The sequence below is a fragment of the Leucoraja erinacea genome, chromosome 27, assembly GCF_028641065.1.
Source record: "Leucoraja erinacea ecotype New England chromosome 27, Leri_hhj_1, whole genome shotgun sequence".
NCBI lineage: Eukaryota > Metazoa > Chordata > Chondrichthyes > Rajiformes > Rajidae > Leucoraja > Leucoraja erinaceus.
Window position 1 is genome coordinate 19,702,534 of NC_073403.1, and position 24,712 is coordinate 19,727,245.

At 37.9% G+C, this 24,712-nt stretch overlaps 1 protein-coding gene across 10 annotated transcripts in view; it reads right to left on the minus strand.

Moving 5' to 3' along the window:
* The window catches only part of hdac5 (histone deacetylase 5), a 277,929-nt gene that overhangs the window by 80,019 nt on the left and 173,198 nt on the right, over positions 1 to 24,712 (minus strand). For 9 of the 10 annotated variants that reach the window (XM_055657256.1, XM_055657254.1, XM_055657250.1 and 6 more), the window contains 6 exons: positions 22,825 to 23,069; positions 19,642 to 19,786; positions 17,756 to 17,876; positions 15,299 to 15,420; positions 9,649 to 9,780; positions 4,161 to 4,273 (listed from right to left, as the gene is read on the minus strand). In XM_055657256.1, coding sequence (XP_055513231.1) covers positions 4,161 to 4,273; positions 9,649 to 9,780; positions 15,299 to 15,420; positions 17,756 to 17,876; positions 19,642 to 19,786; positions 22,825 to 23,069 — 878 coding nt within the window. The remainder of the gene's footprint in view (positions 1 to 4,160; positions 4,274 to 9,648; positions 9,781 to 15,298; positions 15,421 to 17,755; positions 17,877 to 19,641; positions 19,787 to 22,824; positions 23,070 to 24,712) is intronic. The other variant, XM_055657249.1, reaches the window with a different exon arrangement.

Genomic DNA, 24,712 nt, shown 5'->3' on the forward strand with positions numbered 1-24,712 from the left:
GTCCTACTGTTTGGAGACCAAAACTGCACGCAATACTCCAGGTGTGGTCTCACCAAGACCCTATACAACTGCAGTAGAACCTCCCTGCTCCTATACTTCCTCTTGCTATGAAAGCCAACATGCCATTCGCTTTCTTTACTGCCTGCTGCACCTGCATGCCTACCTTCAATGACTGGTGTACCATGACACCCAGGTCTCGCTGCATCTCCCCCTTTCCCAATCGGCCACCGTTTAGATAATAATCTGAAGAAGGATAACTCACCCGATTAAACTGCATCTGCCTATTCCTTCACCCAGCTCCATCACCAAGTGCCTGCGCTCCATAGATGCTGCCTCACCCCGCTGAGTTTCTCCAGCATTTGTCTACCTTCGATTTTTCCAGAAGCCACATGTATTTTTTGATATAACCCCTCTAAAACTTAAAACACGCAAAATTCCTAGCATATATTATTATTTTCAAAGTAAATTACATTTAGAATTTGGGTTTTATTATTGGAAACAAATTCATGATGGAATTCTTGGTGTTAAGAACAGTGGTATGCAATCTCCAATATGGATAACATTGCAAATGATACTTTGGCATTTGCTTTCAAGAAATTACTGTATGTATAATTATTTTCAAAGAAAACTATATCTACAACTTGGATGTGATTATTGAAAGCAAATATTGTGGATTCAATGTCTACATTCTGAATAGCTAAAGATTAGATGTCTTAGTGGTCTATGATGTAATATGCAGCTCAATCTATCTGAAAGGGCAGACGCTTAGTAACTGGTTGACTAATTACTCCCCATATTAATACAATAAACCCTCGTTATAACGGATTGTCCGCTATAACCGAATAAGGTATATCATTGTATGTAGTTTAAATAAAGAACTGCAGATGATGTTTAATACACAAAAGAACATTGAGTGCATTCTGCTCAGCAGGTCAGGAAGCATCTCTGGAGAACATGGATAGGTGACATCCAGACCCTTATTAAGCCTGATTCAGTCTGCTGAGTTACTCCAGCACTTTGTGTCGATTCACCTTAAAACTAGGCGCTGATGCTGCTTGTCTGCACCAGCAAGCCCTTCTTCACTAGCTGACACGGGGTTCAGTTGTTGTGGCTCACGTTGTAGTCCCTGGCTGGCAGTGCTTTCTTTAGGTCGCTGTCAACAACAGGACATGCTTGGTCACCGTGAGGCTCCCTCCCCTCTCACCAGCAGCTTTCACTTTGTCCGCTCCCACTCCACTCCTCCTGCTGCCCTGCAGTCGCCGACATCTTCCAAGGTGGAGTATGTTGGGGCAACTCCAGGGGAGGGGAAGGCAGCAGTGAAGGGGTTGTCGGATAGAGGCAGAGTGGATAGAACAACGGGAGGATGAGAAGGCACCAGTGGGGGAGTGGCGGTGTGGACAAAGTGTAGGAAGATGCTGCAGCTAGTGAGAGGGTGACCGAACGCTTCCTGTCGGCAGTGGCGGCCTAAAGAAAGTGCTGTCGACCAAGGTAAACAATGTGAGCTGCAACAACAACCCTGTCATCTGGACTGTGTGGTGGGTGAAGAAGGGTTTGCTGATGAGCCAGGGATGACTTGGAAACAGGGGCTGTAATTGGAGGGGGAGGGGGTGCGTGTTGGCGATTCTGTCGGACAGGCCCGCTATAACCGAAAGCCATTATAAAGATGTCCGTTAAAACAAGGGTTTACTATACATCTAAAAAACAGTAGCTAGCCTAAAAATAATTTCTATGTGTAGCATGGGCAGTGAAACCTTCCTGCTGCTTGGAGTTACTGCTGAATTCTGTACGATGAACTGTACCTTTACTTTATAACTCAAAAGAAAACATGAATCCTAAACGTAGCTAACAACAAAAAAATAAATACTGGAAGCAACTGGCAAGTCAAATGGGGAGAAAAACAGTCAAACACCCTTCTTCTGAACAAATATATCCAACTCTACCAGAAATAAACATGGATAGTATTTGGTTTTGTCGTTAGATTCATTGGTTATTTCTTTCCAATGAGTATTTGTCAAACATCAACATTTCAATCTCAAACTTTGTTCAAATTCTCGATTATTTGCCGGAATGCTGCAGGGATTGGAGTACTGCACAAATGTTTTAATGTTTCGTGTTTATCTCTAAAATGTGACAAATTAAAGTGAAGCCAAAATATGGATGTGCAATGTGAGCACTGTGAAGTAATATCCAATTAATCTGAGCTGGAGTAACTCAGCATCTGTGAAAGGAATGGATAGTTGATATTTTGGGTCAGGGCCCTTCTTTAGACCTGAATCATCACCTCTCCATTCTCTCCACAGCTTCTGCTTGAGCGCTGTGCCCTTCCAGCATTGTGTGTTTTTCTTCAGTTTCCAGCATCTACAGTTCCTTGCGTCTTCAATAAATCTAACTGCTGAGACAAATTAATCTTTATGCACTACTCTGTCAGGTATCCCAGAATGGTAGGATACATTCATGTTGCAAATGCTCATACTTTTAATGTCACAGATAAGTTGCTTATAATGTTTGCCTGCAACGATGTGACAGGCAGTGAATTGTTTAGGAATTTCCCCCCCAATATTTACATTTAGCTTCCCTGTGCTCCTACCAAACAGTTTAGGGGCGCTCAATGTCAACATTGATCTCAATCACTGTTTAAAGTTAAGTCCGATACTGACCCAATTTGAAGAGATTATCAACATTGACAATATTTTCAAACTGAAAAATACTGGAAAACTTTCGCAAAACAATACACCAATGCATAACTTTTCACTTAGTACTTTGGGAGAAGAGCTTGTGGCCCAATGAGGCAACAAAGGTGGATGATTGGAGGATTTTCCATATATTAATCTACTGCAGAACTCCAGAACCATGATTATGCTAGTCACAAATCACAGTTCAGCTTTTTAATCTCATCAGTATTCTTTATCACAGAGCAATATAGCTAACCTCCACAAAATGTTGTCTCAACATTATTTTTTCCTAAATCACTACTCAATTCCATGCAGGAGAAAAAAAAAATCTTTAGAACCATTAAATGACAAGCCTCGACACAAAATCGTTCTTCTTGATACGAGGTATGAGTCATTCTTAGTCACAGTGCTTGACATTTCAGACAACTTCCGTCATTTTATAAATGTTTGCTCTCTGCAGCAGCTTCAAGGAGAAATTATTTGTAAATACAGCCCCAAAATAATTAAGCTGAACAGTGTGAGTTCAAAGATAAAGGTGGAAAGATGGAGGTGGACAAAATCTGTTTATCTGTATTCTTACACGTTTCTGGATACTTCAGCTGTTAAAATATTAATAAAATACCAATATACCACCTGACACAATCTCTACCAAAAATATATAATTGGTTTAAATCAAAAATATCTGAAATCCACATATTTGAAGAGTAACACTAAAAACAAATTTGACTGAAAGTTGCACAATATTCAAAAAGGAGACAGAAAATTACTCAGCTACCCTTAAATTTTGCTGCATTTGGTATTTTCTGTAAAAATTCCAAATTTGTGTGATGTGCACCTCCATGTAAATCAAACTCCAGAGGAGGACAATACATCACACGAATATTAAATATCTAGCTTTGTATATTGGTTCACACACTCCCAAATTTAACCCAACTGGTAAAGGACCACGTTGATATAATATTAGTTCAATGCCAATCTAGATTATATTGGACACTATCCCAAAAGAGTAAAGTTCACTGTAAAAACTTAAAATCGGCATTGATTCAATTGATATGGAGTGAAGTACACTGGTAAACTAGAATGGAGAGTTTTAGTTTTAACTGCTCACATTCTGAATATTTGGGAGAGGAATTAAATTACCTACAACAAACTACAAAAGAGCATAATCTTTTGAATAATTCAGTTTACAAAAATTATTACAGATAAATCCCATTACTGGAAAAATCCAGAGTATTTGCTATTTATAAAATCTCATGGCTCTCATTAATCTTAATACGACTCTACAGCTCTTGAATACCACCACAAAATCAACAAATTACTTGCCATTAGAGTGTATTTAATGGTAAAACTTAATTTATGTAATACTTACAAGCCCAAAACTCATATTTACTGCCTGTAGATTTTAACGTAACAGCTTATAAAAAGGCTAGTTATTATATGCTTGGAAATAACTAGTTTAAAGATTTAATGTTAGGTACAAGCTATTACCTCAGCATGAATATTGGGTACAGAACCGGTTGTTCCGTTCTCTGCAGGAATATTGTTTGAATTGTTCGGAGAGCTAGGGCCAGACCCAGGAGCACTGTTACAGACTGAGGAAACTGAAACAATCAAAACAAAGAAACTAGCATCAAGGAAACAGCAGTTTCATCAGACTCTAGCTAAATGCTCAAGAACAAAAAGCATAGTTTAATCCCCATTACTCAACACATGCAATATTTAGACATTATTTCAAGGGCCAATTTGCTGTTTTTCAAAGGAAGGTGTGATGCCTTGATTGATTCACCACTGAGCCAGGATTATCCACTTCTGCACTTTCCAACCATTTACATTCATGGGTGGAAAATTCCACATTAGCCAGCAAAGGCAGAAAATTCCATATACAGAATAATAGCATAATTATTTTTGCAAGAATATATGAAGCCATAAATGTTTTTCTTGGTTTTATCTAAACTAAGCATAGCATTAAAAAAAAGTGGTAACACGGCAGGTAGAACCTCTTTAAATGTTCTCATAGACGATAATTTAAAGCATTTTCTGAGCATGATATCTAGAGCCTGCCTGAAAACTTATTTGAGTGCGAAGAAACATTGCAGTGTTTCTCCCTTTACAGGACATTTGATGGAAAATAGGGAAATATCTTCCATCACCTAGTTAAATCCTTGAGATAGAACTTCGTCATTGCATGGCTACTCCTATCATGTTGATTATGAGAAGCAAGTCTGCATTGGTTGCAATGAGACTGTTCCAACATCCACAGGATGATTTTACAGGGAAGCATGACTGACATTAGCGGAACATTCCGGCAATTATTAAACCTTGCTCAAGGCTCACATCATTACAAATAAAATTCATGTTTTACCAATAAAAGTCAATGATGATACTTTTCGCTATAAAATAGGGCAAGATATTAGAACAGTATCTATGATGAGATATTAAAAACTAAAAATAAATGCTGTCTTTGTTAATTAGTCACTATTTAGTACTTAGCATACACCTTTATACAAAAAAAAAGATTGAACTCGACATCAACTGCACTTCAAACATGTTGATCTTAAAGTCTTCACAGAACCCACCCAGGATTTTTTGGTAGGTTTTAGAAGCTTTATAAAATTGAAATGATGTGGAGAATATGTCACAGTTTTTCTAGCATTTTCTATCAGCACATCCCTTATATAGTTGCTTGGCTTGGTTTTTACATACAAAGATTTAAAAAAGAAGGCTGGTTCAGTAAAGATGAAATCATTTCTGCACTATTGTGTTACCTTTTCTTTTAAACAAAATAAGGAAAGCTGCTTCCATGGAGCATGATTTGACTTTATGGCTGTCTTTATTTCTTATACCCCATACATATATTCATGAGAAATTCATCTCTCAGTTTTTGAAAGGTGGAAGACCTATGGAAGATGAAAGTCAGGACTCATCAGGCAAGGAAGACAAGTGAAGTTAATGGGGATGTCTTGGCGATAGTGGCATTACAGTAAAGATGGTGTTGACGTCATCCCCTTCCTCATTCTCTATCGCCCTTTGTCTCTCACAACTCCATCCCTCTCTGCCCCTGCCTCTTTCTCTCTCCCTCTCTCTCTCTATCCCTCGCTCTCTTATCCTCTCTTTTCATGGGTACCACTCTTCTATCTCACCCTCTCCAGCCCTCCTTCTCCTCCTGCTTCTCGTTCTCCCCTGCTGTCACTCTCTCTAACGTCGGTTTCCATACCTTCCACTCTCTCTCTCGGCATCTCGCTCCACACTCCCCTTCTCGCACCTCTTTTGTTCTTCATGACTTCCCATCCTTATGCCATCTTCACTCTCTATGCTCTCTTTCTTTCTCTGTCTATCATCCCAACCGTCCTTCCGCTCGATCTCTCACTCTGTCCTCTTTGCGTATGTTATGCCCCCTTCTTTCCAATACCGTCCCCATTCTCGCGCCTGGTTCCTCCCTCTCCCGTCTCTCTCTTCTCCTTCCCTCCCTCTCTCTGTTAACCCTTTGTCGACCACCTTTCTCCACTCCTCACTCTCTTTCTCCCTCATTCTCTGCATGCAGGTAGATAGATAACTAGGATCTGATCAGGTCTATCCAAGAACACATTGGAAATCTGGAAGAAATTGTGGCAGCCCTAGCTGATATGTTGAGGGCCGAAAGACTGGAGGGAGGATAATGTTATGCCTCAATTTAAGAAAGGCAGTAAAGAAAAACATGGGAATGATAAACCAGTCAGTCTGACACCTGTGACTGGTAGGTTACTGGAAGGGATTCTTGAATAAGATTGATGTATTTGGAAAGATAGGGGTTGATTAGAAATAGTCAGCATGATTTTGTGTGTGGGAAGTTATTTGTCACAAATTTGATTAGAGGTAGATGTGGGCAGGTTGATAGATGTTTTCTATATGGAGTTCAACAAGACCTTTGAAAAGGTTATGCATTGAAGGTTACTCTGAAAGGTTTGATCGCATGGGATCCAGGAAGAGATAACTAATTGGATACATAATTGGCTTAATGATTGGCAGCAGAGGGTAATGTGGAAGGATGTTTTATGGATTGGAGTTCCATGACTAGTGATGTGCCTCAGGGGTTGGTGGTGGGCCACTGTTGTTTGTCATCTATATCACTGATTTGGAAGTGGATATACAAGGCATGGCTAGTACAATTGTAGATGACATTAAAATAGGTGGTAGTGAATGTATAGGTAGACAGTGAACGTTATCAAGAAATGCAGCAGGATCATGATCAGCTGGATAAATGGGTTGAGAATGACAAAGGAGTAGTGTGAGATGTTGCATTTTGGGATGTGAAATCGGGGCAGGACTTTCATAGTAAATGGTGGGAGCCTGAGAAGTGTTCTAGAACAGAATGATCTAGGAATACAAGTACATAGTTCCTGAAAGTTGTGTCACAGGTGAACGGGGCAGTGAAGGAAGCTTTTGGCATGCTGTAAAGGCACTGAGTATGGAATGTAGGAGCTGATGTTGCAGTTAAACAAGACGTTGGTGAGGCTGCACATGGAGTATTGTGTTCGGTTTTGGCCATCCAGAGAGAGGAAAGATGCCATCAAGCTGGAAAAAAGTGGAACAAAAGATTTATGAGGATGTAACCAGGACTCAAGGGACTGAGTTGGGTGTATTGGCTGGCATTTTATTTTTTGGAATGTTGGAGACTGAGGAGTTATCTTTAAGAGGTGTGTAAAATTATAAATGGCATAGATAGGGTGAATACACACATCCTTTATCTCACAGTTGTGGAATCAAGAACTAGAGGGCACAGGTTTAAGTGCGAGGGAAAAGATTTAGTGGGAACCAGAGGGGCAGCTTTTTCACAAAGTGGGTGGTAGGTACGTGGAATGAGCTACAAAATGTAGGGCGATACTATAACAACATTTAAAAGATACTTGGATAGGTATGAATAGGAAAGGCTTATAGGATGTGGAACAAATGCGGGCAAATGATGAAACGAGCAATATAGGTAGGGTACACAAAAATGCTGGAGAAACTCAGCGGGTGCAGCAGCATCTATGGAGCGAAGGAAATAGGTGACGTTTCGGGCCGAAACCCTTCTTCAGACTAGCAAGATGAGCATTCTGGTTGGCATGAACAAATTGGCTGAAAGACCTTGTTTCCATGCTATATGACTCTGAAAGGACATACTAATGCACCTCTGGTAGATGATTAGTGGCTTGAAGGCTCCATTCCAAATCACATATTCCTGCTGCCAGACATGAAACACTCATTCCTGACCAACGAATGCACTGGAAACATCTGAATCACAGAGCTTCGTGTTTCTAATGGGACCAGCGTTCAAGATGGGAAAAAAAGGTGGCATCAGCAGGAAAAGCTCAATAATCTGAGAGCTCCAAAGATAATTATCATATTTTGAAATAGCACAATATCAATCTGTTAATGGCCACAGTGAATTGTCCTGACTGAAACTGGAACACCAGGAAGCCAGATGCAGTGTTGTGGTATATGTTGCAAAGCCACAGTGTTAATACCTATCACAAAATCGGCATAGGAAATAACAAATGGCAGCTATAGCTTCAATGCTACCTCGGTTATTTTACGGATTCTGAAATTCTAATTCCTGGGGATTGTAAAGAAAGTAAATCTCATGGATAACTCTTAAAACTACCTCATCCTGCACAGTGCCCAAATGTGTGGTCAGGTCTGGGCTGTTCCCCTGGTGGCCAGTCTTAGCAAATGTTGCTCATAGATTCACGTATCTTCGGATTTATCAGTGGATGCTAAAGCTCTATTCTCTTATCATGCCACTTCTATTACAGTGTGCATCTCTTTAAATGTCACCAGGTTCCTTTAGAGATTCCCATTTGTGTGGTCCTAATACTTGTTTGAATCTGCACCTATTACAGAGTAATAATGGTAAAATAGCAATGTTGTGTACAATTTGGAACTAATTTAGATAACCTGATTGTACTCAAGTTGTGTTTTATGAACATATCAAGAATGGAAGGGAATCTACAACATTAAGATTAAAACACAGATGCTCCACAATTCACCAAGTACCATTTATCAAGCAGCATTTTTATAACCTCAGTACCCCAGAATTAGAACATTATCTAATCTAAATTTCAATTCTATTTTATTTGAATGTCCCAATGAAATGGATACATGTAATTTTTTTTTACCTTTTGCAGACATAGAAAGAATGTGGATTTTCCATCACGTTAAAAATCTTTTATTCAAAACCATTTAAAGAAATGATTCTCCATACTTTGCACAGAATTCCAGGAATTGGGTATGTGTGGTTCCCAAGCTCCACCAATTCTACACATTGTGATTAGCTGAGTAATATAGACTAGGAATGTCCCGTCTTTGGTTTCATCATCTTTGGACTAGGGAGAAATAAATCATTGAGATTATCACTCCTGCTCACAAGCTGGGACCTCTCTTAGAAGTGTGTTTCTACAGACTTCTAGTTAGCACAACATCGAGCCTTTATTTAACGTGTCTGGGCGACACAGTGATGCCTCACAGGCTTCATTGACAGGCTCAATCCCGACCGTGGATGCTTTGTATGTGGAATTTGCATGTTCTCCCTATGACTCCAAGGGTTTCCTTAGGTGTTCAGGTTTCTTCCTACATCTCTAATATACGCTGACTAGTAAGCTATTGGCTTCTGTACATTACCCATTGTGTAGGATGGTTGTGGGAGAATTATAGGGAGTTAATGAGTACACAAGAATATATTATATGGAAATAAAAAAAGGCAAAGCAGCCACATGCTCACAGGTCACACACATGAATATTGATTTCACAGGTGAGACACTGGAGAGCAATCTACACCCATGGAACCCTACAGGTAAATAACATTTTAAATTGGGAGGGGAAATATTAGTAAAATTACAAAAGTGATGCGAGAAGCAAATTGAATATACAGAAGCAAAAAAGCTTTTGTCACATTTCATTGCCAGATTACAAGTAGTTATACAATTATGCTTAGCACACTGTGTTGTTTCAGCAACCTTACCTGTAATTTCTATAGCTCTCTTCTTGAATGTGCTAATTATTGTGCCATCTTTCCTCCTCAATAATGGGCTGCTTCTCCTTTCAGCCACTTTCTGTTTTAATCTGGAACGCACCTTCAAATTAGGTTCGGAAGCTGTATATATATATTACATGAAGAAAAAAAAGAATTAAGCCTTAGCTTTGTTGATTTATGATCTGGCTTGAATAACAAGTGTTAAAAATTTTACATTCATTAAGTAAATCAATGTAGGGAAAGGTGTTGCTGAATTATTTTTAATGTTATCTCCTGATTGAGCTTCCTCATTCTATCCTCTCTTATCTTGATATCATTCTATATTATGCTGCAACTGCGCCGACTTGAGTGGTCTCATTTATCTACACTCATAAATACTCGCTAAGATGCACCTTGATATTATAGGTCTCATCTTTTCAAATCCATCTACTTCATCCATCTCTATCTCTGTAACTGTTTCTAGTTTTGACAGTTTCTAAAATAACTGTTCTTCCAATTCGGGGCTCTTGAGCATCCCAAGTTAAATAATTTCACCAATTGCAGGAGTTACAAACTCTCGGCATTTCTTCTCCAACTTTCTACATCTCTCTTTCCTCCTTAAAAAAAGACCTTAGTCTTCACCCATGAGAAAGCTTTGGTCATCTGCTCTAATATATCCTTACATGGCCATTTGTGTTAGATGCCATTGAAATGTTTTGACCAATTTTCTAAATTGAAAACATCTTTTTTTTTTTTTTTTTTTTTTTATATTTTATTTTATTAGAAGTAAGCACAGTCATATGGCACCAAAGTGCCTAATATATATTTTCATAATACATTTTATGTACAACTTCTTTTTTTTTTGTTACATTGAAAAAAGATGAGAATAAGAAAAAGAGGTTAGATAGTAAAGGATAGAAAAATGTGAAATATATAGTGTGTGAAGAAAGAAAACGAGTAAATGAAGAAAGTTGAGAGAGAAAATAGTGAAAAGAAAAGGAGATCATTATTTATAGTCTTGACCAACCCTCGTCCAGTCCTGAAACAGTTATTTTTTACAATTGTGTTGCACCATATGATTCCAAAAAAACGACGAATGGAGACCAACTCGTTATGAATTGGTCTGATTTATCCATTAGGAGGAATCGCATTTCCTCAAGATGAGCGGTGTCCAACATACTTGCAATCCACATTTTAAGCGTTGGTATTGATGTACCCTTCCAAAATTTAAGTATTAATTTTTTTGCTATTATTAAACCATAATTAAGGAATAGATTTTGAGATGTGTTCAATTTATTCCCATCTTCCATTACACCAAATATAATCATTTCAGTATTAGGTTCCATTCTTGTCTTGAATAATTTTGTAAGTATTTCAAAAATATCATTCCAAAATCTATAAAGTTTTATGCAGGAAACTAAGGAGTGTGTTATAGTTGCCTTTTGGGCTAGACATTTATCACAAGTGGCGGATATATTTGGATAAAATTTGTTCAATCTTGTTTTTGAATAATATAATCTATGTACAATTTTAAATTGTATTAGATTATGTCTTACATTAATTGAACATTTGTGAATATATATCAGGTATTTTTCCCATTTAACCTTCGTAATTTTTATCATTAATTCCCGTTCCCACTCTTCTCTAAGTACCTCTGTCGATGGTAGGTCTATATTTAGAATACTATTATATAAATAGGATATTAATTTTTGTGAGTCAGCTTCAATATTCATTGCTTCTTCCAATAAGTCAGGAGTTACTTTTTGATATCCTTGTATATATTTTTTCACAAAGTCGCAAATCTGAAGATATTTAAAATATTGGTTGTTTTTCAATTTAAATTTTAATTGTAGTTGTTGGAATGATAGTAGGTTTCCTGTTTCGTACATATCCCTGATCCTTCTAATTCCGAGACTTTCCCATTGGTTATATGTCTTATCAATAAGAGATGGTTTAAATAAAGGGTTATTCGCAATTGGCATTAACAGTGATAGATTTCTTAATTTTAAAGATAATTTTATTTGTTTCCAAATTCTTATTGTACCATATATAATTGGGTTCTTCTTATATATTGTGTTATTCAGTTTTTTGGGGGAAAAAGAGGATCGTTCCTATATTACAAGGATGACAATCCTCCTTCTCCATTTTTATCCATTCTGTCTGTTGTGTAGAACTATCCAACCAATAAATCATATTCTTAATATGCACTGCCCAGTAATAATACATAAAATTCGGAAGTGAAAGTCCCCCGACCTCTTTTGGTTTACATAAGTGTTTTTTTGTGATTCTATGTGATTTATAGTCCCAAATATAATTTGTAATGTTAGAGTCTAATTTTTTAAAAAAATATTTTGGTATATATACCGGTATAGACTGAAATAGGTATAGTAATTGTGGTAAGAAGATCATTTTTATTGCATTTATTCTACCTAATAATGATAAGGGAAGTGTTTTCCAAAATTTAATCCGTGTATTAAGTTTATTTAATAAAGGTATGAAATTAGCATTGAATAATGCTTTATATTTTCTAGTAATCTGAATACCCAAATATTTAAATTTTTCTGTTGCGATTTTAAAGGGGAACTTCAGTAAGTGTGTAGGTTCTTGAGGTTTTAATGTCATGATTTCGCTTTTGTTCCAGTTTATTCTATATCCAGAAAAAGACCCAAATTCCTCTATTAAGTTTAATAAATTTGGTATGCTCGTTTGTGACTTTGTAATATATAAAAGTATATCGTCTGCATATAATGAGATTTTATTCTTTGAGTCCCTGGTATTATAGCCCTGAAAATTCCAACTATCAAGGGGTAATAGGCAGGGATGTGCGCTATCACCCCTGCTATTTGCCCTTATGATAGAACCCCTGGCTGAAAGTATAAGAATTCATCCGAATATTCAGGGCTATAATTGAAAACATCTGATTTAAAAATATATATTTTTTGGAACGACTCCCGATCAATGTCCCAAATATATTGTCAAGAGTTATAAGTTCTTGTTACTGGTCAATACAAAATTAAGTATGTAGCTTATTATATTTTGAACTTGCTCCTTTAAAACCAAGCACCTGTTAAAAACTAACAACCCTTTAAAGAAAACAATTAAGAAATTTGTCACAAGATTGTGATCAATTTTAGATTTAATTCACTATTTAAAAATCACTAATTTGGAAATGTGATGTGAAGTACTGACGTATCATTTTCACCGATGCCATGTTATTCACACTGATGCAGTACCGAAAACCAAACAAAAAAAACACAAACAACAAAATGCACATGGGAAAAACCTAATCTCCAGTGTCATTGACATGTGTTTCTCAGCAGTGAATTAGTTAAGCAGTAATATTCCAATATCCATTCTTGCATACATCAGTAGCCCTCAGTTTCGTTTAATTGTGAATCATCTCTCCCGAAATATGAGTTGAGAACTCAAACAGTGCAGATACAATTAAAATTTCACGGCATTATTTGCTAACATTTGACCTACATTTGACCTACGTTTGAAATGTAAATTAGGCACTCATTAGGCGGCGCGACTCTCATCAGCAGCGGCCTCTGCAGCCCGTCTGCGTTTTTATTGTTTTTTGTCTATGTTTCTATGTAGTTTTTGTTATTTTTTGTTGGGGTGTGTGTGTGGGGGGGTGGGGGTGGGGTGGGAGTAACTTTTAAATCTCTCCCTGCACGGGAGACCGGACCTTTTCTTTGTTGGGTCTCCGTTGTAGTTGGGGCTGCAACGAGGAGCGGCCTCCAACAGGAGAAGACCGGGGGCTCTGGTGCCGACGACTCACCTCACCGTCACGGAGCTGGCCGAGTCTAGAGCGGGTGGAGCGGTGGTGGAGCGCTGCTGCGGCCCGACCTCCGGAGATTCGGAGGCTGCAACTGCGGGTCTGGTGGACGGCGGCACCGGGAGCCCGCGGGTCCCTGGAGGGAGACCGCTTTTCGGGGCTCCTCCAACGGCGACTTCTCCCGCCCGAGTTGCGGGGTTGAAGAGCTCCTGGAACGGGGCCTGACATCACCGCCCCGCGCGGCTTGGAATGGTCGCGGGACTCTGCGAGCGCACGCCGGGGCTCTAATATCAAGAACCCGGTGTGCGACCTTGCATCACCCGGCGTGGCTTTAATGGCCGCGGGACAATCGCCATCGCCAGCCGGGCGCTTTGACTTTGACTCTGACATCGGGGGGGGGGGGGGGGGGGGGGGGGTGGGAGTGCAGTGGAGAGATAAGTTTTTTTGGCCTTCCATCACAGCGATGTGATGGATGTTTATGTAAATTATGGTGTGTCTTGGGTCTATTTGTATGTAATGTATGGCTGCAGAAACATCATTTCGTTTGGACCTCAAGGGGTCCAAATGACAAATAAATTGAATCTTGAAATGTTAATTGGGCTAGTTGGGTGTAGATTCTGGTCAATGTTGACCCGCAGGATGTTGATACTTTAGGGCTTAACAACAGTCAAACCATTAAATGTGAAGAGTTAGTGGTCTGTCCTTCTATTGATGGAGATGGCCATTACATGATATCTCAATGTCTACCTTCCCTCCACCCGGAAAGTGATAAAACAAGAATAAATTACTTTCCAATTCATTCAAAGTAATTAATAAAAGTAAGTAATTATTTTGTTTTGCAATAATTCCTGTATTTTCTTGCCAGAGGTAAAAAGCGAAGAATGCAAAAATTGTCATTGCCTGAAACTAATACGTTTAAGTATAAATCTTTGCACCAATGAATTTTAACTTAAAACCAACCATAAATCAATGGTTTTATATTTCAGGATTAATCTAGAAGAAAATCTATTCTATTTTCCAAGGCAGGTTGAAATCAGTCTATAGTTTCCCTAGAATAGGACTGTAACAGAACCTAGAATCCCATCAGTGATAGAATACAAAATATTAATAGTCCCAGTCACGGCTGATTCACAAGATTCCCCTTGTAACACCTACACCTGAAAGATATCTGAATGATAACTGTGATGCTAATTGTAGATAAATTAAATTGAAAGGCACATCATGGAAACTGGTCCTTCGACCAACTAAGTCCACACTGACCATCGGTCACCAGTTCACACGAGTTCTACGTTCTCCCACTTTCACATTCACTCCCTACACACTAGGACAATTTACAGTCCAATAAACTACAAACCCACACGTCTTTGGAATGTGGGAGGAAGCCACGTGGTCACAGGGAGAACGTGCAACTCCACATAGACAGCACTAGCGATCAGGATCGAACCTGGATCTCTAGCGCTGTGAGGCTGTAGTTCTACCAGCTGTGCCGCTCAAATTTTTTTGGGAAAAAAAATCCTATTAAAGAAATGCAAATGGGGAAATAAGAATGTAATTGTTCTTTGGCAAGGGTGACGATATGTACTGTCAGTCGTTTGCTGCAAGAAAATGCAGATGTTGGAAATCCAAAGCAAAAACAACAAATGCTGGAAGTATTCGGCAGCTTCAATGAGGATAGAAAGAATTGTATTCGTTTTGTGTGGGATTTAATGTTTTCAAAGTTAATTTTAATTACAAACACAGCTTCAGATATTTATACAAGTATATATCTTCCCTCACTACTTAGCACTGAACATTATCCCCATGACTTTAGTGAAATGGTATTTATTATTCTGGGGCGAGTGTTTTAAGAATAATTATCATTAAATACTGACTACTTACCAGTTTTTCGGAGTGGAAAGTCATCTTTACCATCACATGATCCCAGCAAAGGGACTTTGTAGGTGGGAGGTGTTGTACTCTGGGGTGGGGAGCTCTGGTCCAGTGATGCATGATGGGCTCCCCTGATAGAAACAATAGAAAAGTACATTGCAACAGCACACTTGCAACTATACATTTCGATTGGGTACTTGGTGAGGATAAAGGGTAAAGTTCTTAAATGCAACCTTGACTTTGCAATTACTACTTAGCAAAAAAAATACAGAACGAAGTTCAATGCAAATTATTCACTTGATCATGTTAGATCAACCAACCAGAAACATGGTGAATTTGTTTGCTTCGACATTTAATTAAATTATTTGAGTGTTTTTGTCACCGTTAGTCTGGGAAAAGGATATGGAACACAGTAACATTGCAGTTAAATTACTGGATTACTACCCAGAGGCCTAGATTACCATCTAGAGACAGGATTATCATAAACTAGGACTTTAAATTCAAGTAATTAAATAAATCTGGAATTCAAAAGCCAGTTTCAGTGATTGCGACAATTAAACGACTGGATTGTTGATAAATTTCATTTGTTTCACTCATGTCCTTTAGAACAAAAAGCCTACCAGCCTTCCTTGGATCATAATGTGAAAGAGAACCCACAGTAATGTTCCTGACATGAAACTACCCACAGAAATCACCTCCTAATTCAAGGGGCAGCTGGGGATAGATTCTAAATGCTGGTTGAGTTATTATACCCAATTCCTGCAAAGGGATAAGTAAATACTAGCTCCTCAACATCTGTTACTATCTTAAACCTGTTGCACCTTAACTTAATTTTGGAATTTAATTTAAAATATTTTATTAGAGGCATCATTATATAACCTCTTCTCAGCATGCAAAGCTCAGTTTTCCCTTGCCCTTTCTTCTGATACAGACTTCTGTGACTAGGGCTCAGCCCTGTCACTCCTTCCTGCATCATTGCCAGCAATGCCTCAAATAAGTCTCATTGACCCACAATGGATAAGCACTAAAGCTGTGATTTGATCAGAGCATGATACTGTTTCATCATAATTCTTATTGACCGCCATAATAATATTCAGCTATCTGCTTCAAAACCCCAATACTTGAATGTACTAAGTAACTTGTCACTATAACTTAGGTCTATTGACAATGTGCAAGCAGACAAACATCTAATTACGTTCCCCTGATACTACAGAAGTCTTTATTCTCTCCCTGAATGTCCATCTAATAGCTGTGACATATCTTTTAAATTCTCTCTACTTGGAAAGGTTCTAAGTCTTTCTTTTTAAAAGCATGATGCTTAAGATGTTGTATATGTAGCAGCTCATGTATCAAATGTATCATGAACTATGAAATTCTGATTGGAAACATGTTTGATACTTTTTCCCTTCGCAATCAGATCCCTACATAGAGAAAGGTGAGCGTACATCGCATTTAAAGACAACAATGTTGTAAGTAGATCAGGCCACAGAATCTTGTCAAGACAAACTGGCCACTGAGGAGTCATTTAGGAATGCAATCCAAATCAGATGATTAATGTTTTTCCAAATATCATTTTAGCTGAATCGATTCTGTGGTGGTCTCCTTGTTCAACATGTGGTCCATTACATTGATTATCTGCACAATCAGGGAACAGTAGTTGTAGTTATGCTACTAGACCACCAGCTGTGGTTCGGAACCATTGATTCTGAGACAAATTTGAATCTCGGTAGAGGAATTTAAATTCAAATAATTAAACAAATAGAAAATGAAATAAAATAGATAAATGCTCTTAAATATGTCTTTTTTGTTGTAAAAATCTATCGTCCGCTATAATCATCCAGTTTAATTTGGATACAAACATATTCAGTTGCAACGAGCAGGGAAAACGTCTTAAAACGTCTTTATGCTGTAAAGATTTAGGCGTGGCAACAAAATGGCGACTTTGAGAGATATGATAGGTAAATTATATGGATTCAAACTAAACACAGTGGGAATTAGGGAATAAATTTAGTTCTCAAACTGTTTTAATTTGAAGAGCAATCAACATCTACAAAATAAATTCCAGATCTAACAGTGGAGGCAGACCCCGATATCTACAGAAATATAGACATAAGTTAAGCTTAGTTGTTTTTTGTCCACATCTGGCTTATGGTCATTTATCAATGCAATAATAATATTATATTTTTCTTGAGTGAATTTTCTCCATTCTTATTTTAAGAATGCAGAAATGCCATTCAGAAAGCTACAATTAGATTATGATCGGGTTACCTTTTGTCATGCCACTTTCAGAAAAGTTATATTAGACTAAATAGACGATTTGAAAAGAGATTCCACTATTCTTTGAGATCTTTGTCAGGAAATATTTAAATTTAGTGGAATAACATCCTGAAGTACAAAAGCATAATGTGTATTAGTTAACACATATAAATTAATCATAACCCACAGTACAATATACAAACACAGTACCAGTTTGTGGGATGCTGGGGGATGGAATGATTCAGTCCACTGGTCATAGAATCCTTTGAAGCTGTTTTACTTAATAGGAACTCCTGAAGTTTTTGTTTGACTTCTGTACTAGCTATTGCACCTGAAGAGTGGAAAGAGAATAGGCAGGTTATGACAAATACTTTAAGCAGCAATTCATTGGATATCATGCCAGTTTTATGGGTCAAATTTAAATAAATAAGCATTTTCATGAATCCAGCAGATTATTTTTGCAGTTGCTTTACCTCTCAATCCAAATGTTTCAGAATGATGAAATTAGGATCTGCATTGGTTCAGCATCTGCAACCTCTTCACTTATTACCTGCCATGCCTTCATCTCTTCCCCCGCCCTCTATCTTTCCACCTAGTTCCTTTTACCCCTTTTCATCCAGTCTCCTATTTGCCTCTACCTAATACCCAGAGGCCGCTGTCTCCTAACTCCAGCAGGACTCCTGCACCATCTCCCTCCTGACCTGGTTCCACCTTTTGCCTGCCAGCCCCTTTCTCCCATTTCTCCTCTATACTCTCAAGTCCTGATGTAGGGACCCAGCTCAAAATATTGACTGCCCTTAATCTTCAGAGATGCACCTTAACCTGCGGAGTTCTTGCTCCAGTTTGTTTTGCCCTCAACATTACAGCGACTGCAGTCTCTTGTGTCTTTGTAGCTTGGATATTTAATGCTGAGTTTTATTTGTTTTTAAATTTTTTATCACTTAATAAACCATATCAAAATTATATTGGTGAGAAAAAAAACAGGGCAACGAATAACATTATTTTGAAAATATTTTTTAAATTCTATATTAAACATTCTGACCTACTGTTTTCATGCAGAAATTTAGTCAGCAAATTTTAAAAGAATTATAAGATGTGGCTACAAAGATAAACTAGTTCACATGAAAGCATTTTTTAAAAATTGCTACATTTCTGTATTGTGTAAATTGTGCGGTTAATCTAATTAGAGAGTAACAAAAATTAATAGTAGCTTTGTTAACGGTAATACTTATTCAAATTGCCAATTTACTTAATCAAGAACAGCAAATAAAAAAGTGAAGAAACAAATAGTTATCAGCAGTTACTTATATTAATGTTACAGCAAGGAAAGGTTTAGCTAAATATATTATGGCCTATTGCGGATACAAGCAACAGCGTTCTGAATGAAGCTGAATTTTGCTCCTTTGTGATTATTTCTTGCAACATTCAACTGTTCATAAATTAAATTTTACAAAATTTAAATCACTTAAATCATTAAGTTGTTTTGCCCATACAATATTTAATTCTCAAAAACGCAGGTGGCATTATTCCCCACTGCATGTTATTTTGTCTGCTTCATCAGGGAAAAATGCAGAGCAAATGGCAACAAGAAAAAATTAGAATGATGTATTGCAGAGCCCTCTTGTACCTCCTAGTGGTACATTGAAAAGGGTACTGCCCAAATATTTTTTTAAAGTACTACCGTTATTTAAGCTTGTGTTCTTGTTTCTATCATTATTTATGTTTTTCTGCTAGGATTTTTCCTTTGGAACAATAGTGCATGACGCAGAAGACATTAATAGGGAAAAGAAGAGCTGATGAAGAATGTTGATTTCATAATTTTTTTTAATATTTACTTTAAAATGTATTAAATTATTCATGAAATAAAGAATATTATTTTTTGATATGACACGTGAAAGACTCAAGAGACAGCTGAGCTTCAAATCAGCTACAACATGTTTCACAGACTGCCACGTCAGTGTAACACAAATCCTAGTCTCCAAAGTAAATTCCCTCGTGCATCTGATTATAGGTCTTCACCCTAATAGTCTGAGAAGCTGAACTGGGGGCAGCTTTTGACTTTTTCAAAAGCTCACATTCTCAAATAGATTCCTTACTTTCCTTGCCTTTCTCTTTGTTCCGAAGCATAAGCAATTGCTGCTCCAGTCTCTGTTTCTCCAATTCTTCAAGTCTTTGCTGTTCAAGCTTGCGTTGTTGTTCCAATTCCTGCTGACGCTTCACTGCTAGGATCTCTTGTTGTTGCTTACACAAATGAAATAGGTCCAAGTAAACAAAAAGCACAGGATTTTACATACTTAACATACCCATTACAAATAAGTTTTCATATCCCATTTGTACAGCATACCATCAACTTACTTGGAATGCATTAAAACAGAATCAGAATTCATTAATTCAATTGAAAGAATGCATACTAAAAATACTCAGCTGTTGCCAAGAAATATTTATGTTGCACACAACACTATAATTATACAACTAGCTTATCTGACAAGATTAAGGAGGTAAACACTATATTACTGTGTGCAATCAACAATGTAGTTTCCGCACTTACATTATTGAATTTATCTACTATAAAAGGATGATGGCTGACCTCATTCAGTTTTTTCTAAAATCACAGCAGCTTATTAATAATTCTCAAAAGAATTTCATTCAAAGGTCAAACTTACAAGAGGTCTAGCTCCAAATTCTAAATGATGCTTAAAAGAATTATAAAATGCTGGAAGCACTCAGCAGGTCAGGCAACATCGGTGGAAGGAGAAACAGAGTAGTGTTTCTGAGATCATTCAGGAGCGTCTTGGATCTGAAACAAACTCTATTTCTCTTTCCATGGGTGCTACCTGACTTGCTGAGTGCTTCCAGCATTTGTTTTTATATCAGATTTGTAGTATTGCCAATAAAACAAAATCCTAAATGAGTCAAAATATTATAGCTGACAAATTTAGTAACCAGATATCTGAAGACCAAAAACATATGTTTTTATACATACAGTAAACAATTTGATGTCGGCAAAGATAAAAGTAATATTGTTTCAGTAATTAATTTTAAATCTCCAACTAGCTTAACCTTAAAAATGCATTTAAAAAATTGAGATTACTGCAGAGTTTAGAGTGCATGATGAATAAAGGAGACTGTAATGTTGTAGATTTTTGAAAAAGTCTGGGAAGTATTTTTGACGTTATCATTGAAAATGTGGTCATCATAAAATAAATGTAATTAACTAATTGTTCTGTGCATTAAAACATGCTCGTTTTTTAAGTTTAGCTTAATTTATTATATCTTCCAAAAACAATGGTCATTTGTCAATAATGCAATAAAATATGGCGCACATTTAACTTTCTTTTGATAATGTGCATTTATTTGTCTAAATCTGTGAAGAATGTAAATATGTAACAGTGAATAATATTAAAAAATATCAAATGTATTGTGAAGACGTATAATCAAAATTATTTCTGATGGTAATCAAGTACTGGGAAAGTAAATGAGTACTCTAGAGTACTGCTAATCCATTGTCCGTAATGCTAATGCTTCACAAATCTCCCAACAAATCATTCCATGTAACTAAGTAATGACCAATGTAAGAGAAACATTACCTAGAACCTCATCTCGGGGTTTGGAATAATTCTGGAATTGATATTCTGGTAGCTCCAGAAATAGTGGATGCATTAGTAATAATCTTTCAAAACTCTTTAGATTCTGGAGTAGTTCCTGAGGATTGGCGGGTAGCAAACGTAACCCCACTTTTTAAGAAGGGAGGGAGAGAGAAAACGGGGAATTACAGACCAGTTAGTCTAACATCGGTAGTGGGAAAACTGCTAAAGTCAGTTATTAAAGATGGGATAGCAGCACATTTGAAAAGTGGTGAAATCATTGGACAAAGTCAGCATGGATTTACGAAAGGTAAATCATGTCTGACGAATCTTATAGAATTTTTCGAGGATGTAACTAGTAACGTGGATAGGGGAGAACCAGTGGATGTGGTGTATCTGGACTTCCAGAAGGCTTTCGACAAGGTCCCAGATAAGAGATTAGTATACAAACTTAAAGCACATGGCATTGGGGGTTCAGTATTGATGTGGGTAGAGAACTGGCTGGCAAACAGGAAGCAAAGAGTAGGAGTAAACGGGTCCTTTTCACAATGGCGGGCAGTGACTAGTGGGGAACTGCAAGGCTCAGTGCTGGGACCCCAGCTATTTACAATATATATTAATGATCTGGATGAGGGAATTGAAGGCAATATCTCCAAGTTTGCGGATGACACTAAGCTGGGGGGCAGTGTTAGCTGTGAGGAGGATGCTAGGAGACTGCAAGGTGACTTGGATAGGCTGGGTGAGTGGCAAATGTTTGGCAGATACAGTATAATGTGGATAAATGTGAGGTTATCCATTTTGGTGGCAAAAACAGGAAAGCAGACTATTATCTAAATGGTGGCCGATTAGGAAAAGGGGAGATGCAGCGAGACCTGGGTGTCATGGTACACCAGTCATTGAAAGTAGGCATGCAGGTGCAGCAGGCAATGAAGAAAGCGAATGGTATGTTAGCTTTCATAGCAAAATGATTTGAGTATAGGAGCAGGGAGGTTCTACTGCAGCTGTACAGGGTCTTGGTGAGACCACACCTGGAGTATTGCGTACCATTTTGGTCTCCAAATCTGAGGAAGGACATTATTGCCATAGAGGGAGTGTAGAGAAGGTTCACCAGACTGATTCCTGGGATGTCAGGACTGTCTTATGAAGAAAGACTGTATAGGCTTGGTTTATACTCTCTAGAATTTAGGAGATTGAGAGGGGATCTTATAGAAACTTACAAAATTCTTAAGGGGTTGGACAGGCTAGATGCAGGAAGATTGTTCCCGATGTTGGGGAAGTCCAGGACAAGGGGTCACAGCTTAAGGATAAGGGGGAAATCCTTTAAAACCGAGATGAGAAAAACTTTTTTCACACAGAGAGTGGTGAATCTCGGGAACTCTCTGCCACAGAGGGTAGTTGAGGCCCGTTAATTGGCTATACTTAAGAGGGAGTTAGATGTGGCCCTTGTGGCTAAGGGGATCAGAGGGTATGGAGAGAAGGCAGGTACGGGATACTGAGTTGGATGATCGGCCATGATCATATTGAATGGCGGTGCAGGCTCGGGGCCGAATGGCCTACTCCTGCACCTAATTTCTATGTTTCTATGATAACTAATCAGATATATATTAACGACAGTGTTAATGTGTAGGATTTTGAGTGTCATCAAATTCTTAGTTGATATTAATGAATAAACAAAAGTGAGAATAATCAAAGTACCTTCAGGTGTTCCTGAATCTGAACCTCATGCTGCCTTGTCAGGTGTTCATGCTGTTTCTGGAACTCAGCAAATAATAGCTGCTTCTGAAACTGTTGCTGCTGCTTAAGCATCAATAGTTCATGTTGCAGCTGCTGTTCGCGATGAAGGGGGTCAACATTTGAAACTGGGATTCTTGGATCTGTCCTCAAGTCAACTGGAGTGGCAGTCTGCATAGTGACAGGCAGGGAGGATTTAACTTCAACTGCTGTGTGAAAGACAAAATAGATTTTAGAAAAAAAGGCAGCAATTTTAAAATCTCTAGATACAGTGCATTTTATGAAACAATAGACATAACAAGCAGCTGGGTAGAGGTTTTATCTGATCAAAAATGCAGGTGATGATTACCAGGCCATATTGTTATTATTAATATTTTGCATCAGTTTTTCAGTAGTGCCAGAAGTCCCATCGGGTTTGTATTTGTGACACTTAAATAAAACTCTGACGTAGTCATTTATTTCAGAGCCAAAATAGAACAGGTTGAGATGTAAGGAACTGCAGATGCTGGTTTACAACATAAAGTGCCGGAGAACAGATCAAAACTGTCTGGTCTGGCATTCTGTGGTTCAACATATTTTGCATCTGCAGTTCTGGCTGTCCCATTACAGGAAGGAAGCTTTGGAGAGGGTATAAAGAGATTTACCAGAATGCTGCTTGGATTAGAAGAGATTAGCTCCACGGCGAGGTTGGACAAACCTGGATTGTTTTCTCTAGAACGCCAGGGATTGAGGGGAGATTAATACATGTATATAAAACTGAGAGATATGGATATAGATAGGGTAGAGTCAGAATGTTTTTCCCCCAGGGTGGAAATATTAAAGACTAAGGGCATAGCTTTAAGGTAAGATAGGCAAAATTTAAAGCAGGTGTGTAAGGCAAGCGTTTTTGTTTTTACACAGAGGGTGGTGGGTGCCTGGAACACACTGCACGGGTGGTGGTGGAGAAAGATCCATTAGTGGCATTTAGAAGGTTTGTGATAGGCACATGGATATGCAGGGAATGGATGGATATCAGGCAGATGAGGCTTGTTTATCCTGGCATCATGTTCACCACAGACATTGTGGGTCGAAGGCCCTGTTTTTGTACTACACTTTTCTGTATTCTAAGTACAGATCTGTACCAATTAACTAATTGTAACTGAGATCTAAAATTAACTAAGATCTGTATTAATCCTGAGCTAATTAACCTACCTGTGCAACTTTTCCAATCTCATCTGACAGCATATCCGATATAGAGACATTTTGAGTTAAGGAACAGTTCTCAGAACCTTCATGTGACCCGGGGAGTTTCCATACTTAACAGGGACAGATCTCCTCACCAGAGGAAGAGGATTAGGATGCAATATCTCATGTCCGGCACTGGCAAAATCTAAAGGGTGATGCACGAGAGAATTGCATCCTGAATTTTGTTATGAACTATATAGTCTATATATACTTTGAACAGAGGGATAAGGCACCTTTTTATCACCGTTTAAATTACACTTTTGAGGTTAAAGAAAATAATAATTATTGAACAAAATTAGTGGAACACCAGACTTGGTTATTAATTAAATGCAACGAAATAATGCAAGGAGGATTTGAGAGATGCACATGCTCAGGTTGTATGTTTATAGAGTTAATGTGTTGGGAAAACATATCAAGATGGTCAATGCAAAACAACAGGTGTAACCATAAGGGAGTGCTTGCTAAGTGCTAAGTTACTAATTTATAACTAATAAAGTTCCCATGAGCTTAGATATGTTTTGGAGGTTTTTGTCACAGAGTGATTCAAAAGTGCGATTCTCTGAAGGAAGCAAAATATGCGGCATAAGCATAGCTTTACGGTCCAAAGGGAGATATTAAACTAAATGTA